The sequence below is a fragment of the Schistocerca piceifrons genome, chromosome 3 (assembly GCF_021461385.2).
Source record: "Schistocerca piceifrons isolate TAMUIC-IGC-003096 chromosome 3, iqSchPice1.1, whole genome shotgun sequence".
Lineage (NCBI taxonomy): Eukaryota > Metazoa > Arthropoda > Insecta > Orthoptera > Acrididae > Schistocerca > Schistocerca piceifrons.
In genome coordinates, this window is record NC_060140.1 from 391121683 (window position 1) to 391142473 (window position 20791).

The 20791-nt window shown below is 41.9% G+C and overlaps 1 protein-coding gene across 1 annotated transcript in view; it reads right to left on the reverse strand.

The window, feature by feature from the left end:
* Positions 1-20791, reverse strand: part of LOC124789285 (solute carrier family 22 member 7-like) — a 96681-nt gene that overhangs the window by 35700 nt on the left and 40190 nt on the right. The window contains exon 4 of the mRNA XM_047256591.1: positions 9205-9362. Coding sequence (XP_047112547.1) covers positions 9205-9362 — 158 coding nt within the window. The remainder of the gene's footprint in view (positions 1-9204; positions 9363-20791) is intronic.

Below are 20791 nucleotides of genomic sequence, written 5' to 3' on the forward strand. Positions count from 1 at the left end.
TGGAAATTACACAATGGATCTTTGTTCGAATTTTCGTAGCCAAACGAAGAGTAGGAAATGGGTAAACAAGCGAAAAGTGGGAATGGGTAAATAGGGTGTAAAATTGACCAGCCTGAGATCTAGTTCTGCAAAAAAGATTTAATTGCTTGAGAGTAACCAGGCTAATTAAGAAACCTAATTAGTGATTTGAGGGAAAATTGAAATATATCATGGAACAGGTGCTGCTAATATGCAAATGAAGTCTCAAAACGTTTATCTCTTCAAGGTGTAGCTATTTTGCGCACTGGTCTAGACATTGCGGAATTCTTTTTTTCACGTCGAAAAAATAAAGTAAATATCAAATTGCCGAATAAACAGACAGTTGTCTGCTTTCTGTTGATCTATAGAGGCTGCTCATAAACAACATGAGAAGGCTACAAGGATGTTGTAGGGTGCATTTTGTTGAGAAATAATTTTTAAGAAAAAAATTCGATACGTTGCGCCGTTTCCGATTCAATTAGCACTGATGTTAGCTAGTGAGGCGCAAATTCAAGAGGCCGACCAGAGGCCATGCCGCACCACATGTTCTTCGTTTAGCTTCCTAAAACCGAACGAGAGAGCGATAGGACGGTAGTAACGATCGAACGCGAGTCATGGAGTGAGCAGTCTCGTGCGCTGTCATCTACACTGTGAGAAAAACACACCAGTTGTATCTCTCGGGTTGCTTGAAACTGCGGTCGCAACGGCCAGATCCGCTAAATTCAGCGCTAATTAACTGGGAAACAGCGTAACGTATCGAATATTTTCCTTCACAGTTATTTCTCATCACAACCTACCCTGCAACATCCCTGCAAGCTTCTCACACTGTTTCTGACCACCCTGTATACTTTTAATAATAATAGAATACCGACCGACATTTAAATATATTACAGTTCATGCATTCTGAACAGCTTAAAAATAAAATAAAATTAAGAAAAATGTCAAATGTTTTATGCAATGATATACCTAACAGTAAAAAATAAAACAGATAAGAGAAACAGTCGGTGCAACCTATTTATTGTACATTATTCAAAGGTGCATTTAATGTTTCACTAATCTACTTCATTTCTTACTTTTAGATAATCATTTCACAAAAAAATATACAGTCTATTTTTTTAATTTTTAAAAATTTTACTTTTACCTTTGAGGCAAGCTGTCCGTCAGCTGACACGGTCTGCAGTTAACGTAACGTTTGTCTGTGAATCGTCTTAAATTTATTAAGTTTGTTATCGTATTTTAACATTTTAATGTACCGTTTTTTTTCTGAGAGGAAACTGGGGACCAGTGAAGCATTTACATAACTGGGCATGGAAAAATGCGTGAAAACCACATTCAGATTGGCCAGCGTCCCAGACCAACGGTCATTTTTCAGCCAAGCCAGGTGATTTCGTTCTCTGTTTGGCTCATATCTCTGCCTTCCAAGATAGCGCGGTGCCTGTTAAGCTGTGCGAGCAGCAGAGTGGTGAATATATTCCGTACAGTAGTAATAACATTAGAATAAAGGCTAAGATATCGGAAATAATGCATTTTTGGTACCACTCAGAATATCTTCTTTGGAGTAGAAATAACATTATAAAAGCGCTAAGATATCAGAAATTAGACATTTCCGGTGCCAGACTGACTGAAGGGGACCGGTTAATCGTGATAAATAGAGATTCGCGCGTTTATGACAGAAATCACACAATTAGTATTTGGTGAGCTCTCTAGCGACATTCTAGCGAAATGTGACTAGAATGTTCCATGAATTAATCCGTTGCTGTGTAATGTCACCCACTTCCGTTAATTGATTAAGTCGAAGAGGGAACAGAGGATGTTAGGAGGCACATGCAAGCCACAAGCAAAACAACTGGGAGTTTAGAAGCATAGCTCTTCTCTAGGTCAGTCCATGAGTGAAACTGTAAGCGCATTAGATCTAGTACAGAATAACACATTCCACTACGAAGAGCGTAGTGTTTTCAGAACAGTGCAACATGTTTTCCTGCGGCAGTTTCAAAAGTCTGGAAGACTTGTGTAGTCGACTTTTACCATTTACAAAGTCCTTCGTTTCTTTAAGCCGTAACTTTCGAGGTGACATTTCTGTAACGTATACGACAAGGTATAGTTTAAACTGACACTTATGGAATAAATCATTTGAAATGTTTCATTTAAGTTATATAACATTAATTTTTATAATTATTTCAGTGTTGTTTAAATACTCCATCTTGAATTTATTGCACTAAGTAAAGGCTGCAGTATTTTACTTTTTAAAATCACATAATTTCGTGCGGTTTTTGAAATAGTGCACAAGGACAGATTTTTAGGGAACTGCATTTACATTATGAAAAATTGTAGTATCTCTGTAGCAGGTAAATTTTCACATAAAACTAAATTCTAGAGTTAAAACACGCATATAGAAATTTCACTCGATTTACAAAAAGGAAGTTCGTAAAAGTAACGCAATCATCCTGAAGTTCTTTTTCTGAATGATACTCTCGTTCGCCAGCAGAATTGTGATCACTGGCTATTGCAGAATCAACCTCTTGTTTGTCTAATTCTTGCTCTATATCACTGACATGTTTCTCTGTTTACCGATTGCTAACTTCATCAAACTTAGGATAGTTAAAATTAACATACACCTGCGAACACATTTTGTGCTATACTAAGAAAATAGGTACGTAGTTCACGAGGCTCGATCTACCTGCCAACAACACGTGTCAGCAACAAATAAAGAAGGCGAGAATGCAAGCGACAGTAAAATATTATAGATTTGACGATTTAAGGAGGATAAGCGACGAATAGGAACACTTCACCAGAAATTACCTTGGAGAGCGACTTTGAAAATTCTCAAAAGAATGGCTCTTAGCACTATGGGACTTAACTTCTGAGGTCATCAGTCCCCTAGAACTTAGAACTACTTAAATCTAACTAACCTAAGGACATCACAAACATCCATGCCCGAGGCAGGACTCGACCCTGCGACCGCAGCGGTCGCGCGGTTCCTGAAAATTCTCACGCGGTGTGAGAGACCACCCCTCGTGAGTTAAGTCTTAAATGCACACTTGCGCGTGTGTGTGTCCTGCCACTAATTATTTTGTTGCTTTTAGTGACTGTTTTACGTCAAGCTTATCATTACTTTTGAATCTGTGATTGTTATGGAAGGGAGGATCAAAGGTTTATGACGAGAAGCGAAGACGAAAGGCAGCAGTATAAAGCTTAAAGAAGTCTGTCGAACGTAGCCGTTGAGTCTCAGTCCCGCTCTATGCAGAAAGACGCGAGTTTAAGAAAGTCAGATGGCGTGAAACGACTGTGTAAGAAACGTAAACCCTTGCAGTGAGTGGAGAATGCAGAGATATCCCCATACTGTGGACAGCTTGAGGTTCTACACCCTCCAGCACTGCTTTCACGCTTCCCGTCAGTTTCGGAGAACGATTTAGGCAAGTCACGGAAAACCTAAATCAGGTTTTTCGGATGAGGATTTGAACCTTCATCTTCCAGAATGCGAGTCCAGCAACCACTGCTTATAAGGCACTTCCGTCGTTGATGAATTAATTTTCTTAAGATTCTGCCAACGACTCTCAGATCTGCTTCTGCTTTTCCTAAATATAGTTTTATTCCACTTCAGGTTGCTCCGAACGATTACTCTTCAGATCTATACGTTTGTTGCTGTTTACAGCCATTTATCGCCAACTCTGAAATCAAACGGAGTGTCCATGGTCCCAGGCCACTAGACCACCATGCCAGGTTACAGTCCTGTAAATGGATTATAAGACGGACCGCTGACGATCCAAAATTCAATGTTCGCATTCTGTTTAAGAATGAGGTGAAATTCACACCGAGTGGGATAATATATTACACTACTGGCCATTAAAATTGCTACACCAAGAAGAAATGCAGATGATAAACGGGTATTCATTGGACAAATATATTATACTAGAACTGACATCTGATTACATTTTCACGCAATTTGGGTGCATATATCCTGAGAAATCAGTACCCCGAACAACCACCTATGGCCATAATAACGGCCTTGATACGCCTGGGCGTTGAGTCAAACAGAGCTTGGATGGCGTGTACAGGTACACCTGCCCATGCAGCTTCAACACGATACCACAGTTCATCAAGAGTGCTGACTGGCGTATTGTGACGAGCCAGTTGCTTGGTCACCATGGACCAGACGTTTTAAATTGGTGAGAGATCTGGAGAATGTGCTGCCCAGGGCAGCAGTTGAACATTTTCTGTATCCAGAAAGGCCCGTACCGGACCTGCAACATGCGGTCATGCATTATCCTGCTGAAATGTAGGGTTTCGCAGGGATCGAATGAAGGATAGAATAACGGGTAGTAACACATCTGAAATGTCACGTCCACTGTTCAAAGCGCCGTCAATGCGAACAAGAGGTGACCGAGACGTGTAACCAATGGCACCCCATACCATCTCGCCGGGTGATACGCCAGTATGGCGATGACGAATACACGCTTCCAATGTGCGTTCACCGCGATGTCGCCAAACACGGATGCGACCATCATGATGCTGTAAACAGAATCTGGATTCATCCGAAAACATGACGTTTTGCCATTCTTGCACCCAGGTTCGTCGTTGAGTACACCATCGCAGGCGCTCCTGTTTGTGATGCAGCGTCAAAGGTAACCGCAGCCATGGTCTCCGACCTGATAGTCCATGCTGCTGCAAACGTCGTCGAACTGCTCGTGTAGATGGTTGCTGTCTTGCAAACGTCCCCGCCTGTTGACTCAGGGATCAAGACGTGGCTGCACGATGTGTTACAGCCACGCGGATAAGATGCCAGTCATCTCGACTGCTAGTGATACGAGGCCGTTGGGAGCCAGCACGGCGTTCCGTATTAGCCTCCTGAACCCACCGATTCCATATTCTGCTAACAGTCATTGGATCTCGACCAACGCGAGCAGCAATGTCGCGATACGATAAACCGCAATCGCGATAGGCTACAATCCGACCTTTATCAAAGTCGGAAACGTGATGGTACGCATTTCTCCTCCTTACACGAGGCATCACAACAACGTTTCACCAGGCAACGCCGGTCAACTGCTGTTTGTGTATAAGAAATCGGTTGCAAACTTTCCTCATGTCAGCACGTTGTAGGTGTCGCCACCGGCGCCAACCTTGTGTGAATGCTCTGAAAAGCTAATCATTTACATATCACAGCATCTTCCTCCTGTCGGTTAAATTTCGCGTCTGTAGCACGTCATCTTCGTGGTGTAGCATTTTTAGTGGCCAATAGTGTACAATAACCCTTTACGGACAGATGCAAATCCTCGCCCGATCGTGGATGCAAGGCATCAGGTTCGCTTGGTTGTGAACATTGAAGGAAAGGGCCTCAATATGCTTTAAGGAATTTAATGATGCATATTCGCCTCATAATGCTTAGAACGTGTATTTGGGACAGCATAAGACATTCAATAAATTGCACATACGGATACGCAGAAAATAGATTTCACACGGTTGTCACTACAAACTTTTCACCCAAACACAATTTAATATGCCTTTAGCGGGCAAATTAATAACAGGTGCTCTTTATTAGTAATGGAGAAGTTGCACTTGCGGAAAAACAGCAGATATGTTTCGAACATGAGTGGTCATCACTCTGCTTTCTACGCCTCATACGACACTATCCGACAACATCCAACGAACTGGAAAAATCACACTATGCCCGTGCGGCCCAGATTTTGTGAATTCCAAAACCACACCACAAAACCGTGTTAACACGAACAGAGAGAGGTCCCCAGTAGTGGGATCCACATTTTGAAACAATCTACAAGGTGATGTAGGCTAAGGTCCCAGTTATCACACCCAGCAGCCACTCACCCTGCTTTGCGAGTAATAGAGGAGAAAATTTCGGAGCTTCGTGTGATGCTCCAGCAGCTGACATTAAAGGAATGGTCCATGGAATGGTTGCGTAATGTAGTGGGTAGCGTACCTTACTCACATGAAAAATATTGTTCGTTCGAACTTGGTCAGGTGCTTTTAATTTTCTTATTTTAAATCTTTATCGAGCGACTTTGATCCTTATTTTTATTTAATTAATTGTCTTAAAAAAAAGGTTTTTATTTATATTCCTTTGAGACATCTTTTTGATTACTGTATGATCTTTTTCATTTGCTCTAATTTTTTTCTTTCTATCATCAATTTTCCAATTCGAATTTTTGTGAATGTGAACTTAAGTATTTTATCTATCATGGTATTTAAATATCACAAAATGCCGCTTATCAGTTAAGAAACAAAACGCAAAATAATCTGTTTATACTGAACGTGCAGTGGTGTGATTATGTACATGTTTTAGATGGTTATCATCCTACAAACATTTGAAACAGAATTTATTATTGCACTACGGACAAAATAACACAAATGAAGATTAAATGAAAGAATGGATTAAAAGTAAACGTAATTCAACCAAAACGACGACTAGAAATAATGAATGCAACAGCATGGATTAAGATGTTGAAAGATAAAAGAAACGAAATCAAGTCGAAGTTAATACTGAAATATAATCAAAATCACATGAACGAAGATTAAAAGTGAAAAAAAAATATGATTGGAAGAAAAATCAAGGCAAATGGAAAAGTTAACACGAACATTAAGGTGACCTGACGAAGCAGAGAATTAAAAATAAATCACGCTTAAACCAAATAATTGAATACAAGTAATGATCAAAATCATTTCGATAAAGATTTAAAAATAAAAAAATTCAAAGCGGCTGATTTGTTTAGCGCCCACACGTTTTGCATGTGAGGACTGCAACTGCACCATTGCACCGTGCAACCAATGTCTATAACACGACTTTTTTTAAAAAAGATATAGAATATTACGTGAAATCCCGAATTTCTTTTTCGTCGATTACTTGCAAGCAAGGGACCAACACGGAGAACTGCTGCAGGGTGTGATACCTACATCACTTTATGGATCGAAATGATAAATAAATCAAGACCCTAGGCTGTTGACAGGCGTTGATATACATCAACGAGAACAGCTGAAAATGTCTGAAAGAACATATACCATCTTCATATACTTAAGACTAACCGGCCAGTGACCTCCTCCTGTGCTGGATGCACACGCATTGACGGCACTCTTACGGGACTCGGTAAGTTTGTCTGCCGCGAGTAATGAATATTATGGGCAGAGGCACTACGAACGTAATATGTGGACGTTAAGTTGGGAATGTGGGTCTCACGGGGAGCGTGCAAGGGAAATCCCTGCAGTCACACCATCCTCTGTGCCCTTGGTGGCTCAGATGGGTTGCCGGCATGGTAGCGCAGGGTGTTCGTCAGAGGGTTAGCTGACGTCTGTAGTAAAAAACTGAGTCAACGGCTCAACAATGAATTGAACGGGTGTTATGGGACGTCCGCACCGAAAAAATGCAACGAACAAAATCGAACAAAATGAGAACAATTAAAAAAAGAAATAAAGATGAATAGAGCGTCTGCCATGTAAGCAGGAGACCCCGGGTACGAGTCCCGGTCGGGGGCACACATTTTCAACTGTCCCCGTTGATGTCTATCACCGCCTGTCGACAGCTTAGGGTCTTGATTTAATTATCATTTCATTCTAAGAGAGCTGCATGGTCACCGATGCTATTCTCTGTTCTTTCGGACATGTCCGAAAGAACAGAGACCATCTTCATATTTTATAGATCGTTTCAAAAAGTCGATCCACCGCTGGGGACCAAACTTTTAATGAGTGATGGATTAGTCGAGGAGGTCCAGTAGCTTGGCCTTCCCGCTCACCTTACCTTAATCATTTAGGTTTCTGGCTGAGCGACATTTAAAAGTACCGGCGTATTCCCTACCTTCCAATAATGTGAACGTGTTGCAGGAGTGTGTATCGATACACGTGAGAAAATCAGAGCTAGCCAAGTGTGTTCGCACGAGTTCGTGACTGTTTATGAGGGGCTGAACAGTGTTTGAGAACAAGTTTGGTTAATCACTCTCTGTATATCTTTTAGTGTTGAAAGACAGATGGCTATCAAAGGACTGGATGGTCCATAGCTCGTCAAGTATGTTTTTCCACACATATCTTTAAAGATTTCAGGTTTTGACGAATATTAATTCCTATAAGAATAGGGAACACGTGTGATGTAGAGCGAGGTGGCGCAGTGGTTAGCACAGTGGATTCAAATCCAAGAGGACGACGGTTCAAACCTGCGTCCGGCTATCCTGATTTAGGTTTTCCGTGATTTCCCTAAATCACGCAAATGCCGGGATGGATCCTTTGAAAGAGCACGGCCGACTTCCTTCCGCATCCTTCCGCGACCAGGTGGGACCGATGACCTCGCTGTTCGGTCCCCTCCCTCAGATCAACCAACCAACCAACCAAACAATATGATGTTAAAATTTCCAGGCTGATGAAGATTTGTAACTCTTCTCGTTTCTTCGACCATGTGGTGTCCTCCAGATGTTGCCATCTGATTGACGCCACCCTGCTGAGTACCCGAGAAGAGTTCAAAATGAGGCACTTGTTTATGTACGTTGTTACTTCGACTGAAATAGAACGAACTGTGTTTACTTACAGATAAATAGATGTTATGCTAGGTTCTCAAACACATAATTATGGAAATTGGGTTTTGCCTTGAGCAAACACGATTTTCTTCTTTAGCACAATTCATTTTCCGGTGAAGTTTCGCCATTTTCATTTCGTACATCAAAGAGCTGTTCTGTCATTCGCAGTTTTAGCTGATGTTTTGCTCTAGTTTGTCATCTGCAATTTTCGCTGATTCCACGTTGTCGTGGCTGCACATAAACGGCACTTGCTCACACGCACAGTGTCACTGTATACGAGATATGCACCCATTGCAAAGTATCGTGGGATTCCGGAGAATGGAAACATCAAAAACTGCAGATGATGAGCTGGAGCAAAATATGAGCTGTACTACAAGTGACAGACATCTACTCAAACAACATGTGAATCTGAGAAAATAAGATGAGCCCACTGACGATTGTGAAGCTTCACTGAAACAAGTATGGGAGTTAAAGAAGAAATTTATGTTTGCTTAAGTCAGAAACCTATTTTCATAATCACATATTTCAAAGAAAACATGGACAAGAGTTTCAAATACAAGATGAACAAGTTTCTAGATCAAGTCACTAATGGAACACATTGCGAATCTCTGTGTACCTTCGTTAGATCTTGAGATGCATGCTGAGTAGACTAATGTAAAATATATTTCACAAATCTTACCGACGGCTGTAGTTGCTTCTGTTGTCGAACTATCCGCGGCTGTTGCAAGTACAGACAGCAGAATGAATAAGGGATAAATATTTGCTACGGGTACACTCAGTGTTCGGCAGACTGCAATCAGGGAAAGAGACACGAAATACTGCATGCGACGACCAAACCTGTAAATAAAATTTATAAGCCATAAATTTTTGATAGGATCTCCCTCCTTTCGTTATGTTATTGATTTGTGTAAGTTAAAACTAAAATACTGAAATAAAAGAACTTGTAAGGAAAACACTGGGACCTAAAAGTAATAGTAATGACAAATACAAATAAAGATCACAAAGCTCCGTTTGAAAATTGAGAAGGTAACCGATGTAATGAGGGAAAGAAGACTACAGTCTTATGGACACATACATCGAAAGATATAAACCAAGCAGATCTTCAACTTAGGAAATAGCTACAAATAGAAAACCATTTCTTTCACTGAAATTGACAAAGATATGAAATTATAACGGACTCAAGAGAGAAGAAGCAAAAAAGGAGGATCTCACGAAAGAAAGACGTCAGGAATTGGAATTGGACACGGGAAGAAAACGAACGACTCTCTCGAACGATGGAAGAAGTCCGGGAGCAAGGAGAATTAAACACAAAGGCGCAGAGGCAATGTTTCTTTACGCTATCTACGGAATACGTTATTTGGAGAAACAAATAAATCAACAAATATAAATTAATATATAATTTTGTAGGCAGCAGATAATTACATGTTGAAAAGTGCTTCGGGTTTAGCTTAATGAAGAGAGACTGTAACACACTATCTTTCGAACCTCGGAGCAAAGCGATGTCAAGTGATATCCCATGGATATACAGAGAGCTTGAATGGAGCCATATGAAGTTAATAGCAGAGTAATTTCCGAGTAACAATTTTCCGATGTGCTCTGTCAGTCCGATGTGGTAATGACCCCGTATCGCTCACCAGTACTGCAGAAAAGGACTGAGAAGTGTAGTGTATGTAGTTTCCATAGTAGGTTCGTTGCATCTAAAATGTCTACCAACAAAATTCAGTCTTTGGTTCCCCTTCCTCAAACATTTCCTTTGTGATAGTTCCAGTTGTTTGTAACTGTAGTCCCTACGTATATAGCGGAATTTGCAACTTTTAAATTTACCGAAATTTAACGGAATTCTTTTAGCACTCAAGTGGGAGACCTCATGCTTTTTATTGTCAGTTTTCACATCTTTCAGGTATATTGTATAAATCATTTTGCAATTAATTTTGATCTTCTGATGATTTTACTTTACGGTAAACGACAGCGTCTTGTACAAACAGTTTAAGAAGGCATCTCAAATTGTCTCGAATGAAAAACAGCACAGAGTTGCACTAAATTATGTTTATTTTAAACCTTGACCATAATTTCTGCTATAATAATATAGACTTCTTCAGAAGTCCTAAAATGATCCAAAAACATCTAGACCAGTGATGCAATCTACACATGAACTTCAAAATTGACTAGTTGCCTGATAAACGGTGCGATGCAGCTCACTGTGGTGAGCGATAGGTGCGCGGGGTGCGGTACACTTGACAAACGTGCGTCCAGTATAATAGAGCTAGTGGCGGAGGACATACGGGGCCATATGTAATTTTACTTATGTTCGAAACAGGCTTATGTCTGTTGAAGTTATTTTATTGATCTTGACGCAGCCGCTGGGCTAAGACATTATTCATTTATTAGTGTACAGGTAAGTAATGTGTTATCACTAACCTAATTTTGAAGTTTATGTGTAGATTGTATCACTGGTCAAGATGTTATTTTGATCATTTTTTAGGACTTCTGAAGAAGTCTATATTATTATAGCAGAAATTATGGTCAAGGTTTAAAATAAACATAATTTAGTGCAACTGTGGACTGTTTTTCATTCGAGAGAATTTCGTAACGGTTGCTGTTGCCGCTGCCATGATGAAAATAATAATTGTCATATTGTCCATTGGGGAACCCCACATCTCACTTCGATTTCACTAGGTGACTTCCCGTCAATTGACTTTCTGACAGGGAATCACTTATCCAGTCGCACAACTGAGGCGGTATTCCATAGGCACGCAAATTGACTAGCTGCTGCCTTTGATAAACGGGGTCAAAAACCTACTGCAAATGTAGAAATATGGAGTCAGCTAGAGATCTCTTATCGATAGCACTCCTTACTTCGTGTGAATGATGAGCCAGTGGTGTTTCATAAGGACAATACTGTCTGAGTCGGTACTGATAATTTCGCAAGAGATTGTTTTCTTTCATGATGTTGGAATACAGTATATTTTCCAGAATCCTATTACAGAATACGCTTAAGAGATATTTTTTTGATGAACATAATAAAATATTATACGTTTGTGCAGAACAAGTAAGCGGCGATGTTCATTGACTTGAACAAAATATACTAGTCTTTAGATAGAAAGCAACAGACTTCAGAGTGGATAATAAAAATGACCATTGAAACCAACAGTTTTAACTCAAAAACATGAGGCAACATGATTTGGATTTAGGGTTTCATCGACGTTGAAGTCAGAGACGGTGCACAAGACCGGTTCGCAAAGGATGGGGAAAAGAAGTCGACCACGTCCTTTTCAAAGGAACAATCGCTGGATTTACCTACAGCGATTTTAAGCAAACCACGGAAAAGCTAAACCTGAATGGTTGGACATGCTTCTGAACCAGCATCCTATAGAATACGAGTCCAGTATTTTAACCTTTGTGCCACATTACCCAGTCTTAGCAACTGAAAGCGATCGGGGGGAGGGAGCAAGAGATGCCATTGCGTTCAAGATTGCAGCCGGACAATGGAAAGCTCTTTCATCGATTACATGCAACTACTTTCTCGAATGAGTAATTACGGAACGAAAAAAAACAAAAGAAATTCAAATAAAAAAGTATGTGGGATAAGGGAGTTGACAGGACAATGAAGCTCTGTTACTTGGCATATGGAGATGACACGGCACCACTTACTAACGAACTAGAAACAGCGGGGAAAAGCATTTTGAAGACTTCAGTATAACATAATCACCAGGTTATAAATCTAATATGAAAAGAGTTCATGACCAACATAGATGATTCCTTCACCATGTAACTGGAAGCATATACACTGAAGACCCAAAGAAACTGCTATAACTGGTTAATATCGCGTAGGGTCACCGCGGGTACGCAGAAGTGCCGCAGCACAACGTGGCATGGACTCAACTAATGTCTGAAGTAGTCCTGGGGGAGCTGACACCATGAATACTGCAGGGCAGTCCATAAATCCGTAAGAGTACAAGGGGGTGGAGATGTCTTCTGAACAGCACGTTGCAAGGATCCCAGATATGCTCAATAAAGTTCACGTCTGGGGAGTTTGGTGACCAACGGAAGTCTTTAAACTCAGAAGAGTGTTCCTGGAGCCACCCTGTAGCAACTCTGGACGTTTTGGGTGTCGCATTGTCCTGCTGGAATCGGCCAAGTCTGTCGGAATGCACAATGGACATTATTGGATGCAGGCGAACAGACAGATGTTTACGTACATGCGACCAGTCAGAGTCGTATCTAGACGTATGAGTGTCCTGTATCACTCCAACTACACAGCTCCCACACCATTACAGAGCCTCCGCCAGCTTGAACAGTCTCCTGCTGACATACAGGTTCCATGGATTGATGAGGCTGTCTCCATACCCGTAGACGTCCATTCTCCGGATACAATTTGAAACGAGACTCGTAGGGCCAGGAAACATGTTTTTAGCAGGTTCCCCTTCGTTATGAACGTGGGTGCACTCAGCGACTGTGATCGGATTTGCGACTGTGATCTGATTTATAAACGATAGAGCACAGCAATCAGTAGTCCTTTTTGCAGGTTTTATTTGGCAAATCCAGATTTCGACTAGTGCCTAGCCATTATCAAGGCATTAGTGTCTAGTCTCAATGCATGTCAGCTCCAAGTTGTTCGAGCGTCAGTCACAGTTTTTTGAATACTGAGTACTGATGATAGCTAGGCACTAGACGAAACCTGGATTTGACAAATACAATCTACTAAAAAGGACGACTGATTGCTTTGATCTATCATTTATAAAACATATTTTCAATCATCAACAGTCCAATGTCGATGTTGACGGGGCCAGGCGAGGCGTAAAGCTTTGTGTGGTGCAGTCTTCAAGAGTATACGAGTGGGTCTTCGCCTTCGAAAGCCCATATCGATGATGTTTCGTTGAATGGTTCGCACGCTGATTCTTGATGAAGGCCCAGCATTGAACTCTGCACCAATTAGCGGAAGGGCTGCACTTCCGTCACGTTGAACTATTCTCTTCAGTCGTCTTTGGTCCCGTTCTTGCAGGATCATTTTCCGGCCGCAGGGATGTCGGAGATATTATGTTTTACCGGAGTTCTGATATTGACGGTACACTCGTGAAATGGTCGTGCGGGAAAGTCCCCACTTCATCGCTACCTCGGAGATGCAATGTGCCATCGCTCGTGATCTGACGATAACACTACGTTCATACTTGCTTAAATCTTGATAACCTGCCACTGTAGCAGCAGTAACCGATCTCAGAAATGCGCCAGACACTTGTTGTCTTATATAGGCTTTGCCGGCGGAAGCGCCGTATTCTGCCTGTTTACGTATCTCTGTATTCGAATACGCATGCATATAGCACTTTTTTTGGAGCTTCGGTGTAGATGAAGACGATAAAAAGATTCAGATAACACAAGAGAACAATTAAATTTCAGAAAATGCTCTCAGACAAGCTGCGGCTAAACAGGAAATGATAAATGTAAATGGATTGTCATCGAAGGAAATGTATTTTAACAAGACGGACTTAGCAAATGGCAGGTAAACTGAAACACATACACATAACAGTTAAATTGTAACACCAGTATGCAACAGGACCCACAGGACAGGAAACTAGAACCAAATATCAAGGGGGCAATAATAAAAGATGCGGAAATGAAAATACGATCTACCGAAAATTTCACCGGGAGACAGGAGAGGCGGAACTGATGAGGAAGGGAAATACACTCTTTTATGAACATATCTACGGACGCCCACTGCAGGTAAATAATGCTCGTGTTTTGCACTCATATAAAAATAGCGTAAACGAACAAGAAAGCAGAGCAGATTCTTCCACAAGGAGGAAACTGGCGATGCACAATGAGGATGCTCAGGATCTGACTAAAGACTCTTCGACTATTTCGGTGAACAAAAGACCAGTATATTTTCTGACAGTGAAGTTTCATCTGGACAAGATCAGGGAATGAAACGTCTGGTTGAGAGCTATATGGAAAAATTGACAAGTTCTTTGGTTTCGAGGAGACAGAGGAAGACTCAGTGTAAAAGGAAAGAACCTACTTCCAAGAAGAACAGAAAAATATTGACAGTGTATAAACATGATACACTGACATGTAATAGAAACATTTTCAAAAGTGGCCCGTAGATGACAGAAACCGAAACGTAATAATAATAATAGTAATAATAACCTGGCCGGCCGCGGTGGTCTAGCGGTTCTAGGCGCTCAGTCCGGAACCGCGCGACTGCTACGGTCGCAGGTTCGAATCCTGCCTCGGGCATGGATGTGTGTGATGTCCTTAGGGTAGTTAGGTTTAAGTAGTTCTAAGTTCTAGGGGACTGATGACCACAGATGTTAAGTCCCATAGTGCTCAGAGCCATTTGAACCATTTTTTTCTTATCTCCTCCGCGTCGTACACACCACCAATTGCGAGGAAACATTGTAATTATCAGTCTTCTCGTACGTTGTTGGCTCATTGCTATGGAGTTGTTGAACCTGTATGAAGCGAGATCCACAGATGCTCTTTGATCACGTCTGAGTGAACCTACGCCGTAATGTTAAAAAAATGTTCAAAAGTTCTCTTTTCAATTAATGAAGTAGATATTTTGATACTCAGATTAAATTGTCCCTGCTGAACAGTCGTTGGTTAACTATCATTGATTAAATCACTTAATAATATAGTCCACGCTTGATATTTCACTTGGAACGAACAGTTTATTGTTCCTTGGCCACTAAATACTTTATAACTTTCGCACCACACGCACACGCAGCTGGTTGGTAAAGTCAGTTCTATTAAAATTAACTTTCTTGACAGCTACGACAACTTGACTCTTCAGCGTAATTGTATTACCTTCGTGAAGTCGTGTAATTGTGTCCTACTCGAGACTAATTGAGTGTAGTCCTTTGATATACTATCCACTCTTCTTTTAGTTCCAACTATTTGAAAGTCAAGTCCAATATTCACAAGTTTCGTCAATAAAGTTCAATTAACCAGTTATGCACGGTTAAACGCGTCTATCAGTTCCTGTCTCTGCTTAGAAAATCAGTTTCCGAAGTTCGAGTATCACGTCACGCAAGAAACACTTCTGAACGCAAAACAATCTCGTCGCGTTTCGTACTCTCAATAACTAAGACAAGAATTGTTCTCGCACGTCTTTACAGGACGAGAGACAGCAAGCGACTTCTTCTGTGAAAGAGTATTGTAGGCGCATTGAAATTCTTCTTTGCGCTTACAGCTCTCTTCCATATAAAAGTTATCTATGACTAACATCAACTTGGACTTAGCTTTCAAGATATTAATTGCAATTATCACTTGGATATTTGTCCATTAATTAAATCTGAGGTTTCTCCCTCCTCTTTTCATAACAAAAACTCCCAGTGATGTATAATGTTGTTGTTATCAAAACATCTTGGTGTTAACTTGTCGGCAAAGATGTCGTATTTGCCAAGATAGCTCTTCCCTACTTCATATTATGATATTCTGTCTTAATTGACTTTAAGGGGGTCGTTGGGGTGTTACAGGGTCTGCCAGTGTAAAAGGATGTGGATGGGGAATATTGTGTTCTTGGAGAGAAGCAATAACTGCAGAACGTGTAGGTCATAAGAGCTCAAAAAATGGTTCACATGGTTCTGAGCACTATGGGACTTAACATCTGTGGTCATCAGTCCCCTTGAACTTAGAACTACTTAAACCTAACGAACCTAAGGATATCACAAACATCCATGCCCGAGGCAGGATTAGAACCTGCGACCGTAGCGGTCGCGTGGTTCCAGACTGAAGCGCCTAGAACCGCTCGGTCACACGGGCCGACCATAAGAGCTCAGTGACTGCAAATCAGGACTAGTCACTGGATGTCACATATGAATCAAGTACATTTCAAATTGCCAAGGTCGACTGTTACTGATTTGATTGTGAACTGGAAACGAGAAGAAACGACCACGGCTTAGCCAAGATAGGGCAGACCACATGTGCTGACAGGCAAAGACCGTCGAGCTTTGAGGAGTGTGGTAGTAAAAAACCTCATGAAATCAGCAGAAGGCATCACTTGTGAGTTCCAGAGTGCTGCCAGCACTCTAGCCAGCATACTGACTGTGGCTAGGGAGTCGAAAAGACTGGGGGACAACAGTCGAGCTTCTCTTCTTTAGCCGCAAATTTTTATAGTCAGTGCTAAGCGACGCTTGAGGTGATGTAAAGAGTGACGCCACGGGACAACGGAGGACTGGAAAATAATGATTTGGCGTGATCAGTCGTGTTACACCTCTTTTAAATCCGACAGAAGGGTTTGGGTTTGGCGAAATCCTGGAGAACGTTACCTACCGTCATGTACAACAATGCAAAATGAGATGAGCGAATGGCATCGTTGGTCGGGAGGCCCCAATTCGGGGAAGTTCGGCCGCCAAGTCTTATTCCACTCGACGCCACATTGGGCGACTTGGGCGCCAGTGATGAGGATGAAATGATGATGAGGACAACACAACACCCAGTCCCCGAGCGGAGAAAATCTCCAACCCCGCCGGGAATCGAACGCGAGCACACTTGCATGGAAGGCGAACACGTTACCACCAAGCTAAGCAGGAGGACTCCAATAGAGCAAAAGTATAAGGACACACATTACAGCTTGTGTACTGCATACAGTAGAGGAACAGTTCAGAGACAACGTTTGTACCAGCACGACGATACATTCTGTCATAATGCAACTTTTGTGAGGCAGCGCTGATACAATTGTCAAGTGTACATCATTGCTTTCAAGAATTCGCGTTTTTAATCTGCAGTGTTCCTTGTAATCGTATTAGTGTATGTTATAGCAATGTGCCTTCCTTTTGTTTAATGGTGAAAGTTATCAAGTGTGCATTCCTTAAGCATCGACTGCGCACCGGCCAGTGCAGCGCCATGAAACGGCATGAAGAAGGAGCTGCCCCGTGCAACAATGGAAAGAGCAGGCAGCGCCACACCTCCAGGAAGGCAGAATCCAGCGCTCCCTGTCAACGCCGATTTAACCAGCCGCCCACTGCTGGTCGGGGCCAGTTTGTCGCAGTCTTCAAGAGCATCAGTACTGAGCAAAACAGGCAGACGTTACTTATTCTGCATTCTGCATAGTCTGTATTAGTAACTAAGCGTAGGAAGCACAGAAGCACATACAAGTTAAGTAAAGATTCTCCTCTTTGTAGGAATACAGTGTTGAATTAATGCACCACAGTTTTATATAGAGTATTGACCCGCCAGGGTAGCCAAGAGCGCTAACGTGCTGCTTCATGGACTCGAGTAGGCGCGCCGGCCCCGGATCGAATCCGCCTGGCGTATTAACGACGAAGGTCGGTGTGAAGGTCAGCCTGGATGAGGTTTTTAGGGGTTTTTCCACATCTTGCTAGGTGAATGCCGGGCTGGTTCCCATGTTCCGCCTCAGTTACCCGGCTCACGTACATCTGAACACATTCGCACTATTCCATGGATTACACTAGACACAGACAGTTGGGGTACACTAATTACTTCCTGGGGGGGTATGGTGTGGCGACAAGAAGGGCATCCAGCCACCCCGTCAAATTAACATGCCACATCCGATTAACCGGCAGACCCCACAAGTCGGGATTAATGCTTGGAAAGAGAGTTTTATATAGATTATTTTGGATTCCTGGTACCGGCCATCACAGCCGCTCTCCTTACTTGTTGGTGATGGTGTCGACTCTCACAGCAGCCAACACAATATTTGGCAGTGAGAATTCCAGATCCACTTCTGCATTCGCTCTACACTGCTCTGTCACAGCACATTACTAATATTTCTCTCTTTTCTTTCAGAGGCACATTACTACTAATCGTTCGTTCTTTTGCCTTACTTTTACTTACATAACTTGTTGCGGTGCTCCTTTCAGCGAAACGTCCTCAAACCTGCCCACTACACCACCTGTGCCTAAGCCTCCAATTGGTGCTGCCTTTGATCTAATGCAGTTTACTCAGTTTCAGAACCACCAAATGTCTCAGTTGATGACGGCCATCCACCAGCTCATTAATGCACAAACCGCTGCTACATCAATGCCATCACAACAGCCACCCACATCCACGGCCCCGCGTATGTTCATTCCACCGCTTGATCAGCAACAAAAGGAATGGAATGAGTACTACACAACATTCAATGCTCATTGTGCTACACATCAAGTGCAAGGTCCTACGAAACTTTCTTATTTCTTGTCAACACCCGGCACAGGAGTTTACCGCCTCGCTCAGAAGTTAATCCCGAATAGTAGGCCAGAGTTGCTAGTTTTTGAAGATTTAGTTTCTGCCCTCACTAATTATTACAAGTATCAGGCGCAGGTTGCTGCAGCTTCTAGCAAGTTCTTTTGAGTATGGAAAAAGTCAGAACAAACATACCATCAGTGGGTCACTGAGCTTCATGGTTTGACACGACAGTATCGTTTTCAATGTAGCTGTGAACTGTACTACAGTGAGGCAACGATTCGTGATGCTATTATGTACGATGTGCCAGACAGTAAATTTTGTGAACAAATTTTTAAACATTGTGATCGTACTTTGAATCAAATGTTACAAACTAGTGAACGTCAGAACTCGTGCGACAGTGCTGTGGAAAATTTTGAGGTAGCTCCTGTCTGCAGCGTAACGCAAAGTGACAAACCGGTCTGGCCTTAGAACCGACCGCCGCGTGCGATCAGGACACCGCGCCGCGGCCGGAGTAAACAAGTGTCACCAGGTTTGTCTGTTGTGACGTCATGTCCCCGCTGTCTTCCCACGCATAAAAGACAACATTGCTCTTCACGGAATGTGACTTGTTTTGCTTGTGGGAAGCCAGTGCATGTACAGCCTGTGTATTTGCAATAGAAAAATAATTCTATCCACGTGCGCTCTCGTAAGCACAGAACATCTTCTCCCTCACAGAATGTAGTTTCTTCTAAACTAGCTACTGGTACTAGTACTGACCAAATTCAGGATTTGCCTTTATCGCGCCGAAGTGCTGTGCAATGACAGTTACACAAACTGTTCGTGAACTTAAGTCATTTCAGGACGCTGTGTGTGACTTCAGTTAGACACTGACGCTTTCGTTAGATTGTTTAATCGTGTCACTTATGAACAGGTGGGCTCCACACACAGTGGCAACATTTACGTTTTTGCTTTCATGAGAATGTGAAAACATTGTTGGGTTTGATTCATTTGATTTGTTTTGTCTTTGTGTTCAGGACTACGCACTTTTTGTTTCTTCTTTCAACTATATAAACAGTGTTACTAAATTGCTTAGGGAGTTCCCTTATTTATTTTCTGAAGTATTTGGCAGAGAAAATAACTATGTGGTGCACATTACAAAGAAGGACAATTGACAAGCTACGTTTTCTCGGGAGCGTCCCATCCCTCATGGTCTTAGAGGCAAAGCTGCAAGTCAACTGAAAGAATGGCAAGACAGTGCTGTTATTGCTCCTACCCAGGCTATTCAATGGGCTTCTCCCTTAGTGACCTTACCAAAGCCTTCTCGAAGATTTCGTCTTGGTGTTGACTTTAAATGCACTGTGAATCCACAAACAATAATTGACACTTATGCATTACCTCGCACTGAGGTAACGCAAAGACAACTTGAGTTTTGATTTCAAACACGTACCCGACTCATATGGTTTTAGTTGTTGGTGACTTTAATTCACCCTCGATATGTTGGCGAAAATACATGTTTAATTCCGGAAGTGCGCATAAAACATCATCCGAAATTGTGCTAAACGCATTTTCTGAAAATTATTTCGACCATTTAGTTTATGAGCCCACGCGAATAGTAAACGGTTCTGTAAACGCACTTGACCTCCTAGCAACAAATAATTCTGAGTTAATAACGGGCATCAAAACGGATACAGGGATTAGTGAACACAGAGTTTTCGTAGCGAGACTGAATATTGTAATCCCAAAATCCTCCAAAAATAAACGAAAAATATACCTATTCAAAAAAGCAGATAAAAATTCACTTGACGCCTTCCTGAGAGACAATCTCCACTCCTTCCAAATTAATGATAGAAGTGCAGACCAGATTGAATTCAGAGAAATAGCATTGGCAGAAATTGAGAGATTTATACCAAATAAATTAAGTAACGACGGAGCTGATCATCCTTGGTACACAAAACAGGTCAGAACACTGTTGCAGAAACAACGAAACAAACATGCCAAATTCAAACAGACGCAAAATCCCCAAGATTGGCGATCTTTTACAGAAGCTGAAAATTTCAACGAAACTTTGTCTCGAAACCTGGCAGAAAATCCAAAGAGATTCTGGTCGTATGTCAAGTATGTTAGCGGCAAGAAACAATCAATGCCTTCTCTGCGCGATAGCAATT